This window comes from Lagenorhynchus albirostris, chromosome 17, assembly GCF_949774975.1.
Source record: "Lagenorhynchus albirostris chromosome 17, mLagAlb1.1, whole genome shotgun sequence".
Taxonomy (NCBI): Eukaryota; Metazoa; Chordata; class Mammalia; order Artiodactyla; family Delphinidae; genus Lagenorhynchus; species Lagenorhynchus albirostris.
The window spans coordinates 12,531,324-12,557,521 of NC_083111.1; the positions used below are offsets into that span (position 1 = coordinate 12,531,324).

The window sequence follows — 26,198 nt, forward strand, 5'->3', positions numbered from 1 at the left end:
GCTTTACAATGGTGTGTTAGTTTCTGCTTTATAACAAAGTGAATCAGTTATACATATATATATATATATATATATATATATATATATCCCCATATCTCTTCCCTCTTGCATCTCCCTCCCTCCCACCCTCCCTATCCCACCCTTCTAGCTGGACACAAAGCACTGAGCTGATCTCCCTGTGCTATGAGACTGCTTCCCACTAGCTATTTTACATTTGGTAGTGTATATATGTCCATATATACACTACCACTAACTCTTAATTCATAGTAGTGTTTAACAGACTCAAAAAATAAGCAAGCAATTAAACCAGAACGTGAGGAGTACTGAAACGGAAAACAGGCAGTAACAAACGAACTTAACTGCATTATAAAGTAATAAAATTATCCTGCTGAAGTGTATGGAGAAGAACAGAACTAACCTAAGTAACTTTGGAAAATAATATTTTGAATGGATACTATAAGGCTAAAGACAAAGAAAAAAACAAAACCCAATAAATATAAATGCTATAATGTACCTAGTAACTTTGCTTCTCACAGTGTTATAAGTAAGCAATTCTAGGCTTCCCTGGTGGCCCAGTGGTTGACAGTCCGCCTGCCGATGCAGGGGACACGGGTTTGTGCCCCGGTCCGGGAGGATCCCACATGCCACAGAGCAGCTGGGCCCGTGAGCCATGACCGCTGAGCCTGCGCGTCCGGAGCCTGTGCTCCGCAACGGGAGAGGCCACGACAGTGAGAGGCCCGCGTACCGCAAAAAAAAAAAAAAAAAAGTAAGCAATTCTAAAACTACTATATGTGTGTAATAGGCCTGAACAAATAATGTATCATAAAAAATGAAAGCCTTATTTCTCACTGTTTAGAGAAAGTTACAAATAAGTAAAGGGAGAAGGCTGAAATGAACCCTGTGGTACTGGCCTGGAATCAGAAGCATCAGTATGAACATAGCTTTTAAGACATACAGATGGGTAGTCACACACGGGGTGGGGGAGGTGGGGTGACTGTACACATATGTATTTCCTAGTTCAGTCTGCTGGGAGGGCCTAGAAGTAGTAACATCTCAGCTGCAGTGAACACACCTGGCACTCAGATCTTGGTATCCAATTACCATTCTCCAACTGAAGGAGCCAGGGCTCCCTGTTTATGTGTCTACTACTCCAGCGGGGAAGCAGAGAAAATTCAAAATGAGCAGGGAACATCTTGAGATTCCAGAAAGTGAAGAGGTACTAAAAAAAGGTTGGGGGCTATTGTCAAAAGGACAGAAGGCCAAAGCTGGAATAACTGAGGCAACAGAATAAATAATGATAGAACTGGATTATAAAACATAGAATAAAATAAACATCCATTAATACAGATTGATATAAATAAAAAACTGAATAAATAAATAGGAAAGGAGAATAATTCTGGTTAATAAATATAGAAAGAGAGAGAAACAGAAAATCACCACCAGGGAAACACAGCAGTAATAACTGTTGCCAGTCAGATCCACCAGTGGATACTCAAATTGGGTGTGGGGGAATATGAGGAAAAAAACAGGATATTTGCATAGTCTGAAAGTATCTCTCCTGAGATATTTATTAAATGTAAAAGAGTAACTTTCCAGTGGAGGAACCTGGAAGATACCACCTTAACTAAGTAATCAGGGTTTCTTTACTTAATAGTACTGTACCAGTGTTAATTTCTGCTTCTGAACATTGTAATATGGTTATGTAAGATGTTGCATTAGGAAAGCAGAGTAAAGAGGATCTCTCTGTAAGTATTTTTGCAACTTTTCTCTAAGTTTAAAATCAGTTCCAGATAAAAAGTTAGAAGTTGGTTTTTAATTATGAAGACCTAGATAATTTTTTAAAAAATGATTCTCTAGCTGCTGGTCTCTTACCCTCCTCCCCAAATATATTTCATCACTATAGAAATTTATTTTTTAAAGGCTCAATGAATAAATAATTTTATATCAGAATAGATCAAATTAGGTAACTTGGGGCTTCCCTGGTGGCGCAGTGGTTGAGAGTCTGCCTGCTGATGCAGGGGACACGGGTTCGTGACCCGGTCCGGGAAGATCCCACATGCCGCGGAGCGGCTGGGCCTGTGAGCCATGGCTGCTGGGCCTGCGCGTCCGGAGCCTGTGCTCCGCAACAGTAGAGGCCACAGCAGTGAGAGGCCCGCGTACGGAAAAAAAAAAAAAAAATTAGGTAACTTGATATCTACATTATACTCATCTACTAAGCTTGAGAGCAATAAAAATATCAATTCATAAACACTTCGATGAGGATGATGGCAATCGACATCTTTCAAATTCTATTTCTGAACAATTCAAAATGTATTTTATCCAACGTCAAGCAACTCAGTAAGCCTCAAACAAAAACAATACCACAAATCTCCAGTAGGTAAAACTGTAAATGAAAGACATTTTCTTCACAGACACAAAAGATTTCACTATATTTTCATTAAAATCTTTTCTATAGTTGATGCCTGTGGTGTTCTATACAATCTCTCTCATTTTTTAATACTTACTGCTTGGTTTTCCATGCGTGCAAAGATAACATTTAGCATCTGAGTAAGAGTAGCTTTGGCTGTTGTCTGATTGATGAGATTTTTGCTTGCTAGATAGATATTGTAACATGTTCTCACAGCTTGCAGTACAGTTCCTTCGTGAATTTCTATGTGTTGAGATGTTACTGCAGTAAGTAAAGCCTTTAAAAAAAAATAGTTAAAGCGATTTTTTTTTGCATCCAGAGTTTCAGCACAGAAATACATTGGTATTTTTGTATTAGAATTAAAAATTGCAGACACCATTACCACTTTAAGGTAATGTATACAGATTTTCTACCTGCCTTAAATATATCATCAATTGTTAAAATATTTTATGTTTTCCCCATCCTGGTTGTAGTTTCCATATAATCCTCCCAAACCCAAAACGCTAAAAAACCATTCAACTGATTTATTTCAATCCGAGTTTCATTTTAATAGATTATTATCTTGGTCTACTAAACTGCACAGCATTAATACTCTGTCATAGTGTAGCACAGATACGCTTCATATGATATATCTGTTGAACTAGATGTCAACTTGGGGAGGATACGTATTGTGCCCTATTCACTTTCAAATTTTTCTGAGATCTAACTTACAGACTGAACTCAATGTGCTGTTGTTATTACTGTTGAAGATGCTTACAAATGTTTTAAAATAAAGCATTTAAAATAATCCTAAGGTGAATCCTCCAATAAAGTGAACAGCTATAATTTCTGTGAACTGTCACACATTAGGTTACTCAATTTCTCAAAAGCAAGGACTTGTATCTTCTGTCTTTCTATGTTGCACAGTGCTATGCAGGGTCAGCATTAAGCACATACTAAACAAACCACAACTGACATGAAACTGCAAACAACAGGCCAAACTGAATAGCTTTATTATAATTATGACATTTTATAACTTATGAAGTAAATGCAGCTATGAGACTGAAAGGCTCAGAAGGGGTGATAGACACACATAAAGGACACTTCATACATGTAAACAATTTCAAAAGTACTAATAGTACAAGAAAATTTTTACTAACAAATAAACATACCACCACTACTATTAGCAGTAACATTAAAAATTCAATATGTATAGTAGACTGAAAACACAAATGAGTCATTTTTCTTTAAAGGAATTTAATGATCCAGGTGTATCATAGCACAAACCCAGGACAGGATTTAGCTGAGCAGGTTCAGCAGATTGACAGGTGCAAGGGAAGCAGGAAAGCTGGTGCTCAAGCAGAAAGGCTGGTGCAGGTGGGACTAGACTACAAGTGGTCTGACAGTAGTAGAAGAAACTAGAAGGGTCACAGGACCTTGACATGGGACCCTAAAGCTCAAAAGATAGAACCACGTTAGAAACTGGAAAGCTCTGGAAGACTCTGGGGGCCTAAACTGGGGCCTTCAAAATAAGAGATTTGGTAATGAATCTTCTCCTAGTGAATTCCTGGCATTCAACAATAAAATCCCCTGATATGGAGTCTAAAAAGCACCCAAATGACCTCTATTATAGCTGGAAAGCATATAAAATGACTTTTCCAAATATTTTCAAGGTAAAAGGCTTCTGATTTTAAAAAAAGTAGATTATGAATAACAAGTTCATTTTTATAATTAATTACCTTTATTATTTGTAACTGAACTCCTTCATCTGTTTGAGGACCTTGGAAACAGCCACAAATTGTTTCAATGATTCTATCAATTAATTTTTTGCCTGGTGTTGTACTATCTGGAGCATTGCCAGTCAAGTGCCCATAAGCAATAAGTTTCTGAAACAGAGAAAGAAAATAAAGATCCTAATTAAGCTAATATATATATATATATATATATATACACACACACTAATTAAATATACTTTCAAATTATGATATACAATTGAACATATGTTAAACTTTTTACACAAAAATATTAAGGTATAATCAAAGCCAAGGCTATACCAACTTTTCCTAAAGAAAGCTTTATTAGCTATAAACGTGAAATTATTTACACTTGTAATAATCAAAAAACAGAAAAATAACCATAGCAAAACCATCAGGCAATACTTTGAGAAAGGCAGGCCTTAGAACTTGTCTCTGGTGAGTTCTAACAGCTTACGGCTTTCTATCCAAACATTACTGATACTGCTTTTGTGAAAGCTATCTTAACACGTTCAAATGACCCAAAATCTTTTTCCAAATTAGGTCTGTGAATATACAGAAAACCATTTCCAGACACTGGCTGCAATAAATCACAGATTTGTTCATTCATCATTACCATTATAACCCTGGAAGGAAGACCTTAGATATTAATTTTTCAGAGAAAACAAGGTCACAAATCAAATGAACTTATCCTTATGTGTGTGTCTCTGTGTGTAAGTAAAACAGGAAGACAGAAAGGAATTTTTCTGACATAAATGAAGGTCAGAGCTAAAGTTTCACAGTAAATATAAATACTAAACTGTTAATATTAACCCACTGCTTCACACAAAACAGCAAGCATCCAGTAAAATCAGGGCAAATAATGAAGTATGTAAAATCAGCAGCAGGTTACGACACTTCCATTATTGATAACCTTAGTAAAGATTCTGTGTCTCACTAAGCTATCTAATGATTTCTGCTATCCTTAAACTGGAAACATCTTTTTGCAACTACTGTTTCTCTTGAATATAAGCAACCATTTGGTTTCTTACCACAAAAAGAATAATCAAGGCTTTCATGGAAAATGTCTGAATCATCAATTGTGAGTACTACTTAGAAACACATTCAAATTAGACGGTTTTTGGATAGTGCCATTTCATACATACCTGTAAACAATCTAGAGATGTACTAACTATGCGGGGACACTTGGACTGGCATGCCAATTCAAAGGGCAGGAAGTACTTGTCTGCTTCGATAAAATTTGTCTTTGATTTCACTGGTGGAAGGGTGCTTGATCCAGCTTTTGCTTCTCCATGAGGAGGACTAAATGAAAAAAGAAGAGTCTGATTATAATATCACATTCATCATATTGATGATATACTCACTTTAATTTCAGTTCTAAAAAGCAAACCAATTTTCATTTTCCCATATTTCATGAGGAAACCAAAGCCCAAAGAAGTTAAGTGATTTGCTATAGGTCATAAGCTAGTGGCCAGAGACATAATTAAATGCAAGAAAAAAATTTTAAATTAATTAATTTAAATAAAGTAATTATTTAGGTTATTAAATTTTTAGTCATCTTTCTAAATATGAATCAAAGTCTTTAAGCAAAGACTTTAAAAGCATATCTTACGGTATTTCAGAAATACCCTTACTTGCTTATTTATGAGACCTTTTTATAAGTATGCTTACCATTATATTCAATATTTCTCAAAAATCATTTTTTAAAAATTGATTTTATGAAGACCACATGCAGAAAATCTGCCACACTAAAATACACACCGGTTGTATTATTATTTTGGCCAAGACTGACAAGTTTGCAAATTAAGGAAAAAAAACCCCACAAACCTCTGCTTTTCAGTTTCCGCTTTTATTTCCTCTGGGGAGGGAAAAAAGAAGCATACATTAGAAAACTTGACAAGGGAAAGATCATTAACTAATTCGATTTGATTACAGGTTTTATAAGTTATTTTATAAATTCTATAAGAAGTTGGGAAGAATGCACTTTCAAAAGAAAATTAGGTACTAGAATTCTGTTGCACCCAAATGTATTAATTTACACAAATAATTCTATAAAAGTATATGAAGAATATACATTAACAACCACAAGGATACGGTAGAATTACAGATGACTAATTCCCAAAGCATTTCCTTTTCTCCAAGTAGCTTTTTGGGGGGTGGGGGGTCAAGTAACTCCTTACATTATCCACAAGTACTAGGATTAAGAAAAGAATAATACATATGCTGTATTCAAGTGACAACATAGAAGGCACATGTTGGGTTAGGAAAAAAACTCAATATACCCCCTTTGGGATTATCTCAAGGAGATTATCAGGCCAGGACTATAATTTCCTGATCATGTATATATGTGTTGATATTTAACCAATTTTTCTACTTAGGATTATACAAGGCGCTGCAAATACACACGCTCAATTTAATAGGAAATTTTCCCTTCTGCTGTTTATATCCGTAAGAGATGAGGTAAATTAGATAAATTCTACCTGTAATAGAAGAACCTTAAATTTAATGATAAACTGGGGAATCTGGTTAATTGATTAAAACCGTTTGAAATTTGTAAGAAAAGCATTCACATATAACATTAATAATTACTACCACTGCAGACAACAGTTGCTGGGAACTTACTATGTGCCAAGCACTATTACATTTTACATGTAGTAACATGTTTAAACCTTATAACAACCCTATGAGGATTGCACTATCATATTTCCATTTTAAAGATTAGGAAATTGAGGCACAAACTTGCTCAAGGGCTGCATGGCTTGGGTGTGTGACTAATCTGGTTTCACCAGGTGTCAAAACTAGGTAATCTAACTCCCAGATCCCGGTTTTTTAAACAACTCTATTACATAGGTGTATCTATGAATATTGAGCAAAATGAGTTAAATTTGGTATTATAAGCAACTTCTACCCATAAATTAATAATTACTGAAAGCTATCTTGGGGGTTCCCTGGTGGCGCAGTGGTTAAGAATCAGCCTGCCAAGGCAGGGGACATGGATTCGAGCCCTGGTCCAGGAAGATCCCTCATTCCGCTCGCCCGTGTGCCACAACTACTGAGCCTGCACTCTAGAGACCGCGAGCCACAACTACTAAGCCCACGCGCCACAACTACTGAAGCCCATGCTCTTAGAGCCCATGCTCCGCAACAGGGGAAGCCACCGCAATGAGAAGCCCACATACCGCAACAAAGAGTAGCCCCTGCTCGCTGCAACTAGAGAAAGCCCGCGCGCAGCAACGAAGACCCAATGCAGCCAAAAATAAATAAATAAAATAAATTTATTAAAAAAAGAAAAAACTATCTTGTATGAAGCACCTCCCACGTACCAGGAATTATAGTAAGCCCTTTATAAAGTGACTCTGCCAAATTGTCATTGTGCAATTTATTCATTACCTACTCTGTGCTAAGCACTGATGTTCGGTATTTCAGTCTAGTACTCTGTGGAACAACGCTCCTTCCATTTTACCAGTGGTAGGAGTAGAAGGGAGACAATGTGAAAATATTATCTGGGGATATTTAAAATACTACTAAATAAAAGTTCATAATGTCTGATATTTAAGATCTGCTTATGGCTACTAAAATTGTACAGTTCACCAAAAAATGTAATAGAAATAATTTAAATCACTTTTAAAAATATAGTACAGATGAGGGGGAAATGATATATTAACTGCCCCAAATCTTCATAAAATTTTTTAATTTAAAAACATTATTATTATTATTTAAGAAGCTGAGGTATTGCTAAAAACCAGGTAAGGCAGAAAAAAGATGTGATGTAGGAGAAGCAGGGAGATGAGTGACAGTTTTTGCATAAAGTGAATTTCCATTTATACAATAGTTAGTAAACAGAGTATTCTGGTTAAGTAAATAATACATTAGTTAAGAATATCAGAGGTAGTATAACATTTTAAAGAGCACTGTGTTTTGATAACACCTGTCAATAAGATAACCTGTCACTAAATAACCGTGTGACCTTAGGAAACAACCCTCACTTCACTACTTAGAATATATTGTAAGTACCTTTGCAATCACCTAAGACATGGATCAACAAGTATGTCTCACATGCCAATGCCAGCCCATCACTTCTTTTCATACAGCACATGAGTTTAAGAATAGTTTTTATAGCTGAATATTTGTGATCAATTTGATGATAGGGAACACTAACTCTGAAGCCCAATGAAGAATAATGTTACCCCCCTAAAAGAATTCTAGTCTTCTCATTAGTAGACCAGGGTTACAAAATTTATACTCAATTGCTATTATTTTGAATTTCATTAAGAAAAAATGTGTGTAAATCTGTTTTCTCTTGTTATGTTAAGTGCTACAATATCCTTGACTTTTCCTCTTGGCCCACAAAGCTCTTTACATAGAAAGTCTGACCTTTGCTCTAAAACACTATGGTTCAAAGGATCCTATAGATTCTATGAACTATTTCATTCTATGATTCCATTATATTTTAAATGTCCACATTTAAATAATCTAATAAAACATACCTAACACAAGCTGAATGTAATTTTTCTCCAGTAATTCATATCATACTATAACATTTATTTATATCTATTTATCTACCTATCTCCTTATTGTAAATTATACAAGGCAAGAACTGTTCAAACTAATCTCGTTTTTTTTTACAAAGAAACAAAAAACACTTTAATTCTCAATGTTTCTAATGTTTTAAATTACTTTGCACTAAACATGAGTTTTCCTACTTTTTTTCATTTTTCTATAACATTTTTAACCCAGACTCAAAGAGTTTTTAATGTTTTGACAAAATCTTTAAAGGTCACAGAACTATGACAATTTTTCCCACTGATTATTAACATAGCTTGCATGTCTTCAGCATGCAGGGTTATCTTCATGGTCCTGCAAAATGCTTATATTTTTACAGTCTTCTGAAGACTTGTATTCATCTTAATATACTTCCTTTCAAAGCCATTAAAGGCCACTTAAACTGAAAAAACTGAAAGACACTATCACTAAAAAGATTAAAGAACAAGTGGCAATAGAGGAGCGGTAGAGTAAGTATTTATCAAAATACTGAAAGTAACAATATTACAAACCATGGTATTTTAAAACAAACTGAAAAAAATTTTAAGTATGTAATACTACTTTATATTTGTGCAGCAATAGAGTTTAAAACACTGTTCTATACATTACCTAATTTTATCCTCAATTCCTCACTTTATGGATAAGGAAACCATAGATCAGATTAGTTTAATAATGGCTTCAAAGTCAGCCAGCTGGTAAGTAGTGATCCAGAAGCTAGTTTCTCTAGTCTTAAAGTAGTGTATTACACACTACACAGTGTGCTATATTTAAGCAGCCTTTTATTAGCTGATGCAGGTGAACTGAAAAATTCAGGGTAAACATATTGTAGAGCAGTGAGTGGCTCTCAAAGTGTGGCCCCAGGACCAGCGGCATCAGCATCACCAGACAGTACACCAAACGTACTGGCTCAGAAACTACGAGTGTAGAGCCCTACAGTCTGCTTTAACAAGGCTTCAAGGCGATTCTAACAGACAAACAAGTTTAAGATCCATTGCTAGAAGATGGTTAAAAGAAATGAGTGCAAGACAGTTGTGTTTCATCCACTATGTCCACATCCATTTATTGTACCTTTAAGACTTCTTGGACTAGTGTTTGAGCCTATGCTAAAAAGGAATTTCTTTTCAGTTTTCTTAACTTATAATAAATGCCCAGTAACACAGCCTTTGAGGAAACTGCCTCTCTAGTTTAATGAATTAAGGGCTTGAAAACAGTTTGCTTCAGGTTGGCCTTCAACAGTAGAATCAAGAAGTACAGTTGACCTTTGAACAAGGTGAGGGTTAAATTATAATCAGCCCTCCATTTCTGCTGTTCCTCTGCATCCATAATTCAACCAACCACAGACTGTGTAGTACTGTAGTACTTACTACTGAAAAACATCCACGTATATGTGGACCCACGCAGTTCAAACCTGCTTTGTTCAAGGGTCAACTGTAAACTAATTAATTCTCAATTATTAAAGAAAAAACACCCAGAAGAAAAAAAATATTGAAGTATCAAATTAAGAAGTAGCATACTCAAACTAAAAACCACCTGGTGCTTAATTGTGAAATATTTTCCTATTAAAGTCAGAATCATGACAAGGATGACCACAAACAGCAAAAGTTTTGACACTGCTCTGGGAACACTGGATGATACAAACAGGCAATACTGGATGTGATACGGAAAGTCATCACTCTTGAGCTGATATAAGATAAAAACCAGACACTGGGTTTGTTTGTTTAGTGATACTTAGGTTTTTAAACTATGTAGTCATAACACTTAAAACAAACTTTATTATTGAAATTCTTTCAGGAATTCTTTTCTCTCTAGCCACTAACTCCCCCTATCCCTTCAGAACTATTTTTATACAATATTTTTAAAACCTTATAAACACAACCACTGTATTATATATAGAAGGAAAGATTAAAATTGGAGGAAATGGGTCATTGTAAATTAGCATAAAAGTATAGATTTTCAAGTATTTTGAAAGAAACACAAATTTCATTCCTTTCAGGTACATTAAATTACTGAAACCAAGTACATTAAATTACTGGAACAGCTGATAAGGCACAGGACTTAAGGAACAGGAAAGAATGATTTATTTAAAAAAATAACTGATCATATGCAAGTTATGTACATGACTTACTAAGTATATTAAATATTTTCTCTCATAATATTTTTACTATCAACTTGCTTAGCAGCTTTCTTTCCTGCACTGACAGTACAAATATACACCTCAAAATGATATTTATACAGAGTCAACAGATTCTATCATCTCTATACCATGCATGATTGATATTACCTCTCACGACACCTTTGGTCTTACAGCATAGCTTGCAGAGCAACAGCACATACTCAACGCAAACTAAACTGGTAATCTAAGGAAACACAAGGTCAAATGAAGAGTTTTTTTTTTGTTGTTAATCAGTTTTTGCTTTTTAATTAATTTATTTTTGGCTGAGTTGGGACTTCGTTGCTGCACACAGGCTTTCTCTAGTTGCGGCGAGTGGGCGCTACTCTTTGTTGCAGCGCACGGGCTTCTCATTGCGGTGGCTTCTCTTAGTGCAGAGCACAGGCTCTAGGCGCGTGGGCTTCAGTAGTTCTGGCGCGCAGGCTTTCAGTAGTTGTGGCTCGCGGGCTGTAGAGCGCTGGCTCAGTAGTTGTGGCGCATGGGCTTAGTTGTCCCGCGGCATGTGGGATCTTCCCGGACCAGGGTTCGAACCCGTGTCCCCTGCATTGGCAGGCGGATTCTTAACCACTGTGCCACCAGGGAAGCCTTCAAATGAACAGTTTTTAATAAATACATTAGAACTTACACATCCAATGTGTTGTCTCCTTTAAAGCCATAACGGTGGGAGTGTATGCATCAATTACCATAATACTGCCAGTATTCAAAAATATATGTGGAATTCATTGTTTGCAGTTCTCTCCTGCCTGCTTCCTTCTTTTAAATGAATAACCTCACAGAAGGAAAAATTTCTAGAAAGGGAATCAGATTCTAGCCACCAATTAACCCCAAGTGGCTTAGAGCCAAGCATGAGTAATGGTATGTGACTACAAAACAGAAGTTCTCAACTTCAGTGCTTCTGTAAACCAATGTCAAATTGTGTGTGCGAGCAGTGTTTTAGAAAAAGTACATAACTCTCATTAGATTCTGAAAGAAACCTGTAACCCAAACTATAAAGATGATACAGGATCAATTAAAAGCAGTAATTTGGATCAATGATGACTACACGTGAAAGCAATTTTAAACAAAATATTTATAAAACATTGCATAAATGTAAGGGAACACTTTGAAAAATAACATTCCTTTGGATGTATATATTCTGCTAGGTTTACTTTTTCAAAGCCAAACATGTGACTTTAGCATCACATTTCAAACAGTTAAGGATTAAATAAAAATACAGGAGTTAAATACAATGTTACAGTAATCTAAGGAAGAGATAATGGCATGAACAAAAGCTGTGACAGTAGGGATGAGTAAATGTGAATTCCATGGACATCTTGGGAGGAAAAACAGTGAAACAATCTCATTTATCTAGGAGGAGGAAGAGGAGCGAGGAGAGGAGCCAGGACTTTGCCTAACCGCATAAGAAACGTACCACTAATTTAGACACAAAACGCAGTTCTTGGGCTTCCCTGGTGGCACAGTGGTTGAGAATCCGCCTGCCAATGCAGGGGACACGGGTTCAAGCCCTGGTCTGGGAAGATCCCACATGCCGCAGAGCAACTAAGCCCGTGAGCCACAAGTACTGAGCCTGCGCTCTACAGCTTGCGAGCCACAACTACTGAAGCCCGCGTGCCTAGAGCCCATGCTCCGCAACGAGAAGCCACCGCAACGAGAAGCCCGCGCACCGCAATGCAGAATAGCCCCCGCTCGCCGCAACTAGAGAAAGCCCACGAGCAACAACGAAGACCCAGTGCAGCCAAAAGTAAATAAATTTATATATTAAAACAAAGATGCAATAGGAACAAATATTCAGCTGGCATCAACCAGGAGTTGCATACACAGTGAATATTCACTAATATGAATTAGATGTTCACAGGTACTAAAACGATGACTGCAGAACTGATAAACGTATGTTAAGTTCTGATATTCTTAAAAACTTAAATTCTGGAAATGGAAGATGCAATGCACAATAACATGTGCTTTGACCCTAGGGTTAAAGGTTAAATGAATATTTGTATACCATAAGATTTTTTTTTTTTTTTTTTTTGCGGTATGCAGGCCTCTCACTGTTGTGGCCTCTCCTGTTGCGGAGCACAGGCTCTGGACGCGCAGGCTCAGCAGCCATGGCTCACGGGCCCAGCCGCTCCGCGGCATGTGGGATCTTCCCGGACCGGGGCACAAACCCGTGTCCCCTGCATCGGCAGACGGACTCTCAACCACTGCGCCACCAGGGAAGCCCTACCATAAGATTTTATCCATTGCCATGATTTACAGTAAAAACTGTCACAGGTATTAATGCAATACTTAGTACTCTTTTACACAGCTTAGAAAGTTTACTAATTTGGTATTTGTAACCATTTTGCCCTGAGCTAAGCTAAATTTTACCTTACAGTATTCTATAAAAGGAAACAAGCACCATAATCCAAACTATAGAAATTTTTCCTCAAGTGAATGCACTTTATATTGATATGCACTTTTTAAAAATAATTTATTTATTTTTGGCTGTGTTGGGTCTTCGTTGCTGCACGTGGGCTTTCTCTAGTTGCGGCGAGCGGGAGCTACTCTTCGTTGCAGTGCACGGGCTTCTAATTGCGGTGCCCTCTCTTGTGGAGCATGGGCTCTAGGCACGCGGGCTTCAGTAGTTGTGGCTCACGGGCTCAGTAGTTGTGGCGCACGGGCTTAATTGCTCCGCGGCATGTGGGATCTTCCTGGACCAGGTCTCGAACCCGTGTCCCCTGCATTCGCAGGCCGATTCTCAACCTCTGTTCCACCAGGGAAGCCCAATATGTACTTTTAATAGAATCCATTACTTCCAAAATTATTGGCAAAAATAATGCTGATTTATTTTTTACTAAACCAACCCCCCCCACACACACAACCATATATGATGTAAGAAGCTGAGCAGTCCTTTAGAGTACCAAATTTCCTAGTGAATTTCAAATAAATGTTTTCTTATCACAGTGAGGACTATACGAGCTTGGCTATTTTCTGAAATATGAAAGGGAGAAGAACAGATTTTCATTCAAAAGCCAATATTCCTGCCCTCCCTGCCAAAAGCCAGCAGACGCCCATCTAATAATATGGTTCTAGAGGATATGTCAAAAAGGAGTGCAAAATTCTGACTGCAAACATTCTATTATATTGTAATTGTCCTCAATGGTTTGAATGTTGGTGGAATTTTCAGAATAAAGGTGAAAAGTGACGCTTCTACCATAAAACAGCAAAAGCCAACTAAGGGGGAATGACTGGATTCAAATGAAAACTAGACACACGAATTGCAGTTAGCTTACAAACAACTCAAACTTAGAATTCCAAATTTAACTTAATGCTTAAGAAATGTTTAATTACTTGTAACAGAAAGGCACTGTACAACTTTTAAATTTAGACCCTGATCTCTGGCCAAACATAACAGTTATAGGAGTCCCCCCTTATCCCCGGTTTCACTTTCCGAGGTGTCAGTTACCTGCAGTCAACTGCAGTCTGAAAATATTAAATGGAAAATTCCAGAAATAAACAATCCTAAGTTTTAAATTGCATGACATTCTGAGTAGTGTGATGAAATCTCGTGCTGACCCACGTTATCCTGCTTTGTCCCACCCAGAACATGAATCATTCCTTCAGTGTATGCTGCCCTTAGCCATTTAGTAGAGCCCTCTCGGTTATCAGGATCGACGGTCATAGATGGTACCACAGTGCTCTGTTCAAGTAACCCTCACTTTAAAAAATGGCCCCAAAGTGTGAAAGTAGTGATGCTGGCAATTTGGATATGCCAAAAGGAAGCTTTAGCTTCACTTAAAGTGCTTTCTTTAAGTGAAAAGGTATAAGTTCTTGACTTAATAATGAAAGAAAAAAAAATCGAGTGCTGAGGTTGCTAAGATCTATGGTAAAAACCAATCTTCCACTCATGTAATTGTGAAGAGAGAAAAAGAAATTTGTGCTAATTTTGCTGTCACACCTCAAACTGCAAAAGTTATGGCCATGGTGTGTTAAGTGCTTAGTTAAGATGGAAAAGGCATTAAATTTGTACAATTAGATATTTTGAGAGAGAGCGTATTTACATAACCTTATTACCTTATACTGTTATAATTGTTCTATTTTATTATGTTATTGTTGTTCATAATTTACTGTGCCTAATTTGTAAATTAAATTGTAACATAGGTATGTACGTAGAGGTAAAAACACAGTGTATAGAGGGTTCAGTACTATTCACTGTTTCAAGCATCCACTGGGGATCTCAGAACATACCCCCTGCAGATGGTGGGGTACTACTGTAATTTAAGTTCTCTAATGCACTTAAATAATTTTTTCCGTGATAAATAACTTAAAACTAGGAATAAAAAATTCTAATAGACTGAAACTGTTTCTTGAATGTGTGGTACATCAATAATACTCAGATCCGTGAGAAATGTCTTCTAAGATAATGAAAATTGTTGATTAGCTCACCAAAATCACATGAATAGAAAAGAGTCTAATAAACAAAAATATCTTGTTTGTGTAGCATTTTACAATTTACAAAGAAGTTTTATATACATATTATTAATTCTTAGAACAGCAGACAGCATTACCAACATGCCCATTTTAGAGATTAAAAAACCTGAAGTGACTTACCCAGGATGACAAGAAGGGTATGGAATGATTTAAGTGTGATTTTGCTAAGAAATAAGCCTAAATCAAATGACTGAATTTCAATGACTTATCAATTAAAAGAATATTAATTTTAGAATGATGTTATCATCATAGTTTTCCAATGTGCCCATAAAAGTTCTAACAAAACACAAAACCACTGTGCTGCCTATTAATTCAGAAAGAGAAAAAATCCTGCTGTTTTGAAAACCACAACTAGAAATGTACTTTGAATAGTAAATATTTCAAGTCAATAATTTTCTTTCCATTCCAGACTTGCTGTATAAAATATTTAAATAAAATACAAAATAAGTACAAAATAAAAACTTCAACAGAATTCAGATTGAGTGTCTGCCTAATGACACCAAAGTAATAAACATAGGTAAGCCAAATTTAAAGAAATTTTCACTTTCACTAAGTGAAAATAAGCATTTAGAGAAACCACGAATTATGAAAATCGTCCTTTAATGTCCTTTAATGGAACTTAATATTTGAACAGAAAAGAATGCAGTGGATGTTTATTGTCAACAACTTGCAGTGGCTACAGTGAAAATCAACAAAAACAGTTACTGTTCTAAGTGTTAACACCCCTACTGGTAAATAAACATTAGACATTTCATAGATTCTGCTCAATGTAAGAAATGCAGAAGCCACAGCTATGGGATCATGGAAAGAATACTGCACTGTTTAAGTCAGGGCCTTGGGTTCTATTTCACACTTGGCTGCACAAGCGAAATACAGTAGAAAGAAATGGGTTAGAGGCCCCAAAAGACTGAGAGTCAAACCCCAGGTCTGCCTCTGTATGACCTTTCTAAACCTCAGTTTACAGATTTTTCAAATAGGCATGATAATATTTAGTTTTCTGTCTCATAAGACTATATTAGGAGAATCTTGGAGGTGTGAAAGTGCTTTGTTTCGGGCTGGGTTTAGTCTGGTTTTTTTTTTTTTTTTGAGAAAAGTTTTAAATTCAAAAAAAGTACAAACAACAGTAGATAAATACCCAGTAAGCAACCACCCAAGCTTATTTTATGAAAGCATTTCATAAATGTATACAAGCATACCTCAGAGATCTTGAGGGTTCAGTTCCAGACCACTGCAATAAAGCGAATACTGCAATAAAGTCACATGAATTTTTCGTTTCTCAGTGCATATAAAAGTCGTTTATACTATACCGTAATCTATTAAGCGTTCAATAGCATTATGCCTTAAAAAACAATATTCATACCCTAATTTAAAAAATACTTTGCGAATTCCCTGGCGGTCCAGCGGTTAGGCCTCAGTACTCTCACTGCTGTAGGCCCAGGGTCAATCCCTGGTCGGGGAACTAAGATCCCTCAAGCTGTGCGGCGCGGCAGAAAAACAAAACAAAAAATACTTTATTGCTAAAAACTGCTATCAACCATCCAATCTTCACCTGGCGGAGGGAGTGACCAGGGTGGTGGGTGCTGAAGGGTGGGGCGGCTACAGCAATTTCTGAAAATCAGACGACAATGAAGTTTCCTGCATCGATTGACTCTTCCTTTCAGGAACAATTTCTTAGCAGCATGCAATGCTGTTTGACAGTATTTTACCAACAGCAGAACTTTCCAAATTGGAGTCAATCCTCTCAAACCCTGCTGCTGCTTTATCAACAAAGTTCATGTTATATTCTACTGAATAAATCTTTTGTTGTCATTCCAATAATCTTCACAGCATCTTCACCAGGAGTAGGTTACGTCTCAAGAAACTACTTTCTTTGGTCATCCATAAGAAGCAGTTCCTCATCTGTTAAAGCTTTATCATAAGACTGCAACAATTCAGTCACATCTTCAGGCTCCATTTCTAATTCTAGTTCTCTTGCTATTTCCACCACATCTGCAGTTACTTCCTTCCCTGAAGCCTTGAACTCCTTAAAGTCCTCCATGAAGGCTGGAATCAACTTCTTCCAATCTCCTGTTAATGCTGATATTTTGACCTCTTCCCATGAATCACGAATGTTCTTAATGGTGTTTAGAATGGTGAATCCTTTCCAGAAAGTTTTCATTTACTCTCCCCAGGTTCATGAGAGGAATCACTACTATGGCAGGTACAGCCTTACAAATGTTATTTCTTCAGTAATAAGACTTCAAATTCTTGATCCCTGGGCTGGATGATGGATGCTGTGTTATTAACAGGCATGAAAACAACATTAATCTTGTTATATTGAATACATCTCCATCAGAGCTCTTGTGTGACCAGGAATACTGTCAATGAGCAGTAATATTTTGAAAGGAATCTTTTTTCCTAAGCAGTAGGTCTCATCAATGGGTTTAAAATATTCAGTAAACCATGCTGTAAACAGATGTGCTGTCTTCCAGGCTTTGTTGTTGCATTTACAGAGCACAGGCAGAGCAGATTTAGCATGATTCTTAAGGGCCGTCGGATTTTCAAAATGGTAAATAAGCACTGGCTTCAACTTAAAGTCACCAGCTGCATAAGCCCCTAACACGAGGGTCAGCCTGTCCTTTGAAGCTTTGAAACCAGGCACTGACTTCTCCTCTCTAGCTATGAAAGTCCTAGACAGCATCTTCTTCCAATATAAGGCTGTTTCATCTACATTGAAGAGCTGTTGTTTAGTGTAGCCACCTTCATTAGTCATCTTAGCTAGATCTTCTGGATAACTTGCTGCAGCTTCTACAGCAGCACTTCCTGCTTCACCTTGCACTTTTATGTTATGGAGACGGCTTCTTTTCTTAAACCTCATGAACCAGCCTTTGCTAGATTCAAACTTTTCATCTGCAGCTTCCTCACCTCTCTCAGCCTTCAGAGAATTGAAGAAAGTTATGGCCCTTACTATATATAAAATGAATAACTAATAAGGACCTACTGTATAGCACAGGGAACTCTACACAGTACTCTGTAATGACCTATATGGGAAAAGAATCTAAAAAAAGTGGATATTTGTATATGTATAACTGATTCACTTGGCTGTACAGCAGAAACCAACACAACATTGTAAATCAACTCTATTAAAAAAATAAAATTTTTTTAAAAAAGTTACGGTCTTGCTCTAGATTAGGCTTTGGCTTAAGGGAATGTTGTGGCTGGTTTGATCTTCTATCTGGACCACTAAAACTTTCTCCATACCAACAAGGCTGTTTCGCTTTCTTATCATTTGTGAATTCACTGGAGTAGCACTTTTAATTTCCTTCAAGGACTTTCTCTTTGCATTTATGACGGAGCTGTTTGGCACAAGAGGCCTAGTTTATGACCTATCTCAGCTTTCAACATGCCTTCCTCACAAAACTTAATCATTTGTAGCTTTTGATTTAAAGTGAGAGACATACGACTCTTCCTTTCACTTGAACGCTTAGAGGCCACTGTAGGGATGTTAACTGGCCTAATTTCAATATTGTTGTGTCGCATGGAATAGGAAGGCCTGAGGAGAGGGGGCAAGACAGGGGAATGGCCAATGTCGGTGGAGCAGTCAGAACACACACATAAGTTTGCAGTCTTATATGGGCATGATTCGTGGTGCCCCAAAAACAATTACAATAAAAACATCAAAGATCACTGATCACAGATCACCATAAAAAAATACGATAATAAGGAAAAAGTGTGAAATATTGCGAGAATTACCAAAATGTGACAGAGACATGAAGTGAGGAAATGCTGTCGGAAAAATGGCACTGACAGACTTGCTCAAAGCAGGGTTGCCACAAACATTCAGTTTGTAGAAAATGCACTGTCTGTGAAGCACAATAAAGCAAAGAGCAATGAAACGACGTGTGCCTGTATACATTATGTAAGGAAACGGATCCTGTCAGTCTTATGCACCAATGCATTTTTGGTTCTTACCACAAGTTGCACATAATAATAACACCTAATATCTACTGAGCAGTTACCAAGTGCCAGGTTCCACTGCAGGTGCTTTAAAATACCTCATTAGGTCCTCCAGCAATTCTGAGATACATGCTATTATTGTTCTGATTGTATATGGGAGAAAACAGACACAGATACGTAAGTGACACATCCAAGGTCACACACTTCGTGATAGGGCCAACATTATTAAACCTGCATTATCATACTGATAGCAGATACTCAATAAAGAATTGCTGAATGAATAAAAGAATGATCATAAAATTGAGTTAGAGGAAATAAGTTATACATGAAGCAAAAAATTTCAAGATACTTTCAGGCCACTGATATTGTTAGAGGATAGTCTGTAGACCTTAAAAAAATCCTAAAATTCATAAATACATCTATAGCAAATACAGTTGACCCTTGAACAACATGGGGATTAATTCTTATAACTTATAGTCAGCCTTCAGTTCCTCCGCATATCAAAAGCTCAATAGTCCAAACTGCACATTTGAAGTCCACTAGTGCCGAGATCTTTCTACTTTTTAAAATAATTAAGCACTAAGTTTCAAAGAACAAGAGAACAAGAGACCAAGAGAGTAGAAAGTAATAAGTAACAAATAATCAGGAAAGCCCTCAAAAGAAGGTGGTATATTTAAGCTAAACCTTCAGGGGCAAAAAGAACTTAGGGAGGTATGAGGTAGTGAAGAAAAAAAAAAAAGAAAGTAATGACAAGGAGCAAGAGAAAGAAGAGCTGAATATGCACGGGGTGTTATTCAGTCAGTAAAGATATGAACCCTTCAACAAAGATATATGAATGGCTAATAGGCACATAAAAAGATACTTGACATCATTAGTCAAAGGAAATGCAAATCAAAACCACAATGAGATGCCACTTCACAGTACTAGAGATAAACAATAACAAATGGTGAGGAGAGGGAGAAACGGGGACTCTCGTCATTGCTGGAGGAAAATAAAATGCTGCAGCCACTTTGGAAAACAGCTGGTAATTTCCATAAATTTGCCACATAACCGAGCAACTGCACTGTTAGGTACCTATCCAGAAGTGAAAACACACATCCACACAAAGACTGGCACGTGAATGTTGAAAGCAGCATTATTGATAATCACTAAAAGATGGAAACAATCTAAAGGCTCACCAATGGGTGAATGAATAAACAGAATATCAATTCCATACAACAGAATGCTATTCAGCAATAAAAAGGAACAAAATACTGATACGCGGTAGAACGTAAATAAAAATCAAAAACCATGCTAAGCAAAAAAGTCATACACAAAAGATTGTATACTGTATGATTCAATTTACATGAAATATCACAAAAAGGCAAATCTAGAGACAGAAAGTAGGTAAGTGGTTGCCCGGGGAGGGAATGGGAATTAACTGTTAATGGACACGAGGGATTTTATAAAAGTGATGGAAATGTTCTAAAACTGATTTATGGTGATGGTTGCACAACTCAGTAAATTTACTTAAAAAAAAACCAGAGTTGTACACCTGAAATGGGTGAATTATGTGATATGTAAAATATGCCTCAATAAAGTTATATTAAAACAAAAAAAGACATATACCTGATTGGAATGAAAGATTTGTTAACAGAGTAGAGAATAAACGACATCTTATGTATATTCTATAACTGAGTAGCTCAGCTAAAGCAACTTGGCTAAAATGTAGGTGGCTGAAAGCACAAGAAAAAAACCAGCTCCCATAACTGCAGAATAGTATTGGGTTGGCCAGCCAAGTTGGAACGAACTTTTTGGCCAGCCCAATATTAAGCATGCTCCAGCCAGTAAGTATCTGGAGACAAATTTTTGTTCTCCACAAATTACTCCCCTCAGAAAAAAGAAAGGCATCTTATTCCTGAGTCCTTTTTAAGTCTCTCATTTCAGAGTATTCTTTCATTTTAACAGCTTTTAAAAACGTTTTATTACAGAAAAGTCCAAACACATTCAACAGTAGAGAATAATATGATGAATCCCCATGTCCCATTATCCACCTTCAACAGTTACCATGTTTCATCTATACCCTCCATGCACCTCATGCTCCCCTCCTCAATGAGCTCAACTAAAGCAAATCCCAGGCATACTATTTAATTTATAAATATTTCAGTATGAAGTTACCTTTTAAATTTCTTTTAAAACATAATTATAAAAGTAACCATGGGGCTTCCCTGGTGGTGCAGTGGTTGAGAGTCCGCCTGCCGATGCAGGGGACACGGGTTCATGCCTTGGTCCGGGAAGATCCCACATGCCGCGGAGCGGCTAGTCCCGTGAACCATGGCTGCTGAGCCTGCGTGTCCGGAGCCTGTGCTCCGCAACGGGAGAGGCCACAACAGTGAGAGGCCCGCGTACCACAAAAAAAAAAAAAAAAAGTAACCATGATCAGTTTAGAAAATCTGGAAAATACAGAAAAGCAAAAAGGAGAAAAAAAAACACCAACCATTATCTCACAATATAGATATAAACCCAGTTAACACTATAATGTAGAATATTTTTAGAGGGAACTTTTTATTAAAGTATCAACATAACATACATGGTGGAAGGTGTACAAGTTATAAGTATTCAGCTCAACAGACTTTCCTTCACAAATAGACCACTTTACTTTGAAAAATCAAATGACTAAAACAACTATTTTAATATTATGTACATACTTATGGTTCTGTAAATAAATTTTATAAACATCTCTTTGCCAACCACAATGTAAGGGATAAGATCTTAACATTTACTGACTATATGTACTGTCTCATTTAATTCTATAATAACCCTATGAAGTAGGCATTACAGATGAAGAAAAGAGACCCAAAGAGACTTCGTACCTTTGTCTCAGATTTAATAAATAACAGAATCCGGATTAAAATTTAAAAACTGCCCATCAGGGCTTTTTCCACCATACCATGGCGTCTATCTGAACACTATAAAGAAAACAAAAAGAGAATGCTGGTCCTTCCCTCTCATTCTAAGACTACTTGTTCTTTCTGCTTTTTGTACAATACTCATGGCCACCATAGATAATTTAAACAGTAAAATTTTTATAAAAGAGTAGCTTAAGTAAAAGAAGTACAATGTATGTGCATTACTGAAGAAAGCCTTAGGATAGGAAGTCACCAAAGTAAAAAAAAAAAAAAAAAAAAAAGAGAGAAGTCTAATAACCAAAGAACTCAAATTTATTTAGAATTTTATGTGTTTATTAGCAACTTTTACTATTAAAAGTTTTATCTTTCTAAAACTAAGACATTTAAAAAAGGCAAATATATGGACCCTTACCTTACACCATATACAAATATTAACTCAAAACAGATCAAAGATCTAAATGTAAAAGTTAAAACTTCTAGAAGAAAATATAAAGGAAAAGCTTCATGACACTGGATTTGGCAATGATTCACTGGATATGACACCAAAAGCACAGGAAACAAAACTAAAAATAGACTACATCAAAATTAAAAACTGTGCATCAAATGATGTAATCATCAGAAAAGGCAATTTAAGGAATGGTAGAAAAATATTTGCAAATCATATATCTGATAAACAGTAAATACCGAGAATATATAAAGAACTCCAACAACTCAACAACAACAAAAAAACCTGGTTTAAAATTGGGCAAAGGACTTGAACAGACAGCTCTCCAAAGGAGACAAATGGCTAACCAGAACATGAAAAGATGCTCAACATCACTAACCATCAGGGAAATGCAAATCAAAACCACAATGAGATACCACTTCACAGCCATTAAAATGGCAACTGTCAAAAAAACATAAAGTAGCAAGAGGTAAGGATGTGGAGAAATTGGACCCCTTGTGCAGTGTTTGGGGGAATATAAACTGGTGCAGCTGCTACTGAAAACAGTATGACAATCCCTCAAAATATTTAAAATATAATATGATCTAGTAATTCCACTTCTGGGTATACACCCAAAAGAATTAAAAGCAGGGTCTTAAATATTTGCACACTCAGGTTCACAGCAGCATTATTCACAATAGCCAAAATGTGGAAGTAACCCAAATCTCCATAAACAGATGAATGGATAAACAAAATGTGGTATATACAGTTGACCCTTGAACAATTCAGGAGTTAGGGGCACCAACTCTCTGTGCAGTGGAAAATCCACATATAACTTATAGTTGGCCCTTTTTATACGTAATTCCTCCATATCTGCGATTCCTCCCTATCTGTGGTTCCACATCCTCAGATCCAACCAACTGTGGCTCATGCACGTCTGCAGTATTTACTGGTGAAAAAAATCCACACATATGTGGACCCTCATAGTTCAAACCCATGTTGTTTAAGGGTCAACTGTACATACAATGGACTATTATTCAGCCTTATAAAGGAAGGAAATTCTGAAATATGCTACAACATGGATTATTAACCTTGAAGACATGATGCTATGTGAAATAAACCAGTCATAAAAAGACAAATACTGTATGATTCCACTTATATGAAGTACCTGGACTAATCAAATTCATAAAGACAGAAAGTAGAATGAATAGTGGTTGCCTGGGGTTCGGGGTTAGGAGAGAGAGTGGAAAATTGTTCAGTAGTAACAAGCTTTAGTTTTGCAAGATGAAAAAAGTTCTGGAGATGGGCTGCACAATAATGTGAATGTACTTAAGATTATTGAACTGCACAGTTGAAAATGGCTAAGATGGTGACGGTGAGTTCTCTGGCAGTCCAGTGGTTAGGACTTGGTGCTTTCACTGCTATGCGCCAGGTTCAATCCCTGTCAGGGAACTAAGATCCCACATGCCATGCAGCACAGCCAAAAAAAAAAAAAAAAAACAGGCCAAGATAATAAATTTTATGATACATGTATTTTACCAGAATTAAAAAAGACACATAGATAATTTTTTTGGCCAAGATGGAATAAGCCCTATTCCTCCCTCTTATAACTAAAAAATCCTAGGGCATGTAATACAACAAACAAAGAAGACTCTGAATGGTAGAAAGAAGGCAAAATGCCTCAGGACCTTGGGACTTGAGGAGCAACACAGTGAATTCCTGGGTTTTCTTTGCGCCTCCTATACATCCCGGATGGCATGCTGAAGAAGCCTGTAACTGCCAACAGGCACAGACCAAAAAAAAAAAAAAAAAAACCTCAAGAAAAGCCCCCTCTTTCCAGCCAAAGGACAGGGAAAACTTTTTTTCCCTATAGAACAGAAAACTTTTTTGATAGTATGTGCCCTACTCTAGCCAAAGACTAAAGGAAAAACTGCACTTGCAGTGTCAGTGAGGCTGAGAGGCAAGCTGGGCGAGTTGGACTTATGGTCCTACCTGGTGGCAGCAAGGCAGGACAAGTGACCCTGAGCTTTCCCCACTAAGGTGATACCACCGGGGCAGTTAAACTTCCAATCCCACAAGGCAGCGAAGAGGAAGAATGGAGTGATGCACTGTGATGACAGTTTGGCAATCCTCTTTCCCAACAGGGGTAGTGTCAGAAGGGTCCAGAAAGGGGAAACTGAATTTCAACTCCCAGCCCAGCAGCAACTAGACAGTTTAAGTAGGCCCTTTGCTTTCATCTACACTGGTGTTGCTTGGACCTGTGCACTATACCTAAACAGAGTGACTGCAAAATGAATATTAAATAGGATCCAGAATCTTACAACATAACATTGAAAATATCCAGTATACAACTGAAAATCATCCATCATACCAAGTACCAGGAAAATCTTAAATTAACTTTGATGAGCAAAGAGAACTGACAGGTGCCAACTCCAGGGTGACACAGATGTTAGACTTATCTAACAAGGATTTTAAAGCAGCCATCATACTCTACATGGTGCTCCTTTAATTTTAGACACACATGAAAAACATATCAGTACAACCTTTTGAAACTCTTTTTTTGTGTGTGTGGTACGCGGGCCTCTCAGTGCTGTGCCCTCTCCCGTTGTGGAGCACAGGCTCTGGACACGCAGGCTCAGCGGCCATGGCTCACGTGCCCAGCGGCTCCGTGGCATGAGGGATCTTCCCGGACCAGGGCACAAACCTGTGTCCCCTGCACCAGCAGGCGGACTCTCAACCACTGCGCCACCAGGGAAGCCCTGAAACTTTTTTGTATAAACATTTATTAAGGAATTAAGAGTAGAATCTCCCAAAAGTAATCACACCAATAAAGAGATGGACACATATAATTTTAAAAACTATTTTGAAATTATCTTTTTATTGTCGATTTCATATTTAACTTCATTATGTTCAGATTACTGGTCTGTATTATCATTTCTCTGAATTGTGTTGCTATTTTCACAGATATCTAGTAAATTTTTATTAATGTTTTACATTTGCTCAGAGATAATGTTCATTCTGTGATTGTTTTTTTGTTTAAGTTTCCTCTTATAGACCTGACTCAGTTGAGGTCTTGTTGAAACATTTTAACCTTACCAATATTTATGGGCTTAATATATGGTTTCATAATTGATGTGTTCTAAAATCTACTTTTGTGATGGCAAATAAATCGGGCACAGACAATGGGGAAAAAAGGCAGCCATCATCAGAAACAAAAGACTTCATGAGCAATTTTAAACACACTTGAAACAAACGAAAAAAATAAAGTCAAAGAAAAATTGAAGACAAACGGAAATTTTATAACTGAAAAATACAATACATAAAATTTAAAACTCACTGGATGAACTCAATAGCAAAATAAATATGATGGAGGAAAGAAATCAGTGAACTTGAAGACAGAACAATAAAAGTTAACCAATAGTAAGTATATTGAAAAAATAAAACAGCTTCAGGGACCTGATAACAATAACACAAGATGTATTATTCATATCAGAGTCACAGAAAAAGAGGAGAAAGAGTAGGGGGGCTGAAAGAGTATAGATGACCACTGAACAACATGGGCTTGAACTGTACAGGTCCACTTATATGCAGATTTTTTTTTCAATAAATACCACAGTACCACACAATCCAT

At 36.9% G+C, this 26,198-nt stretch overlaps 1 protein-coding gene across 4 annotated transcripts in view; it reads right to left on the reverse strand.

Moving 5' to 3' along the window:
* ARFGEF1 (ADP ribosylation factor guanine nucleotide exchange factor 1) overlaps positions 1–26,198 on the reverse strand; it is a 138,748-nt gene that overhangs the window by 80,200 nt on the left and 32,350 nt on the right. For all 4 annotated transcript variants that reach the window (XR_009536541.1, XM_060128449.1, XM_060128448.1 and 1 more), the window contains exons 2-5: positions 5,968–5,998; positions 5,286–5,442; positions 4,126–4,272; positions 2,505–2,684 (exon numbers count right to left, since the gene is read on the reverse strand). Coding sequence is in view for 3 of the 4 variants with exons in the window: in XM_060128449.1 (XP_059984432.1) it covers positions 2,505–2,684; positions 4,126–4,272; positions 5,286–5,442; positions 5,968–5,998 (515 nt within the window). In the remaining variant the exon portion in view is untranslated. The remainder of the gene's footprint in view (positions 1–2,504; positions 2,685–4,125; positions 4,273–5,285; positions 5,443–5,967; positions 5,999–26,198) is intronic.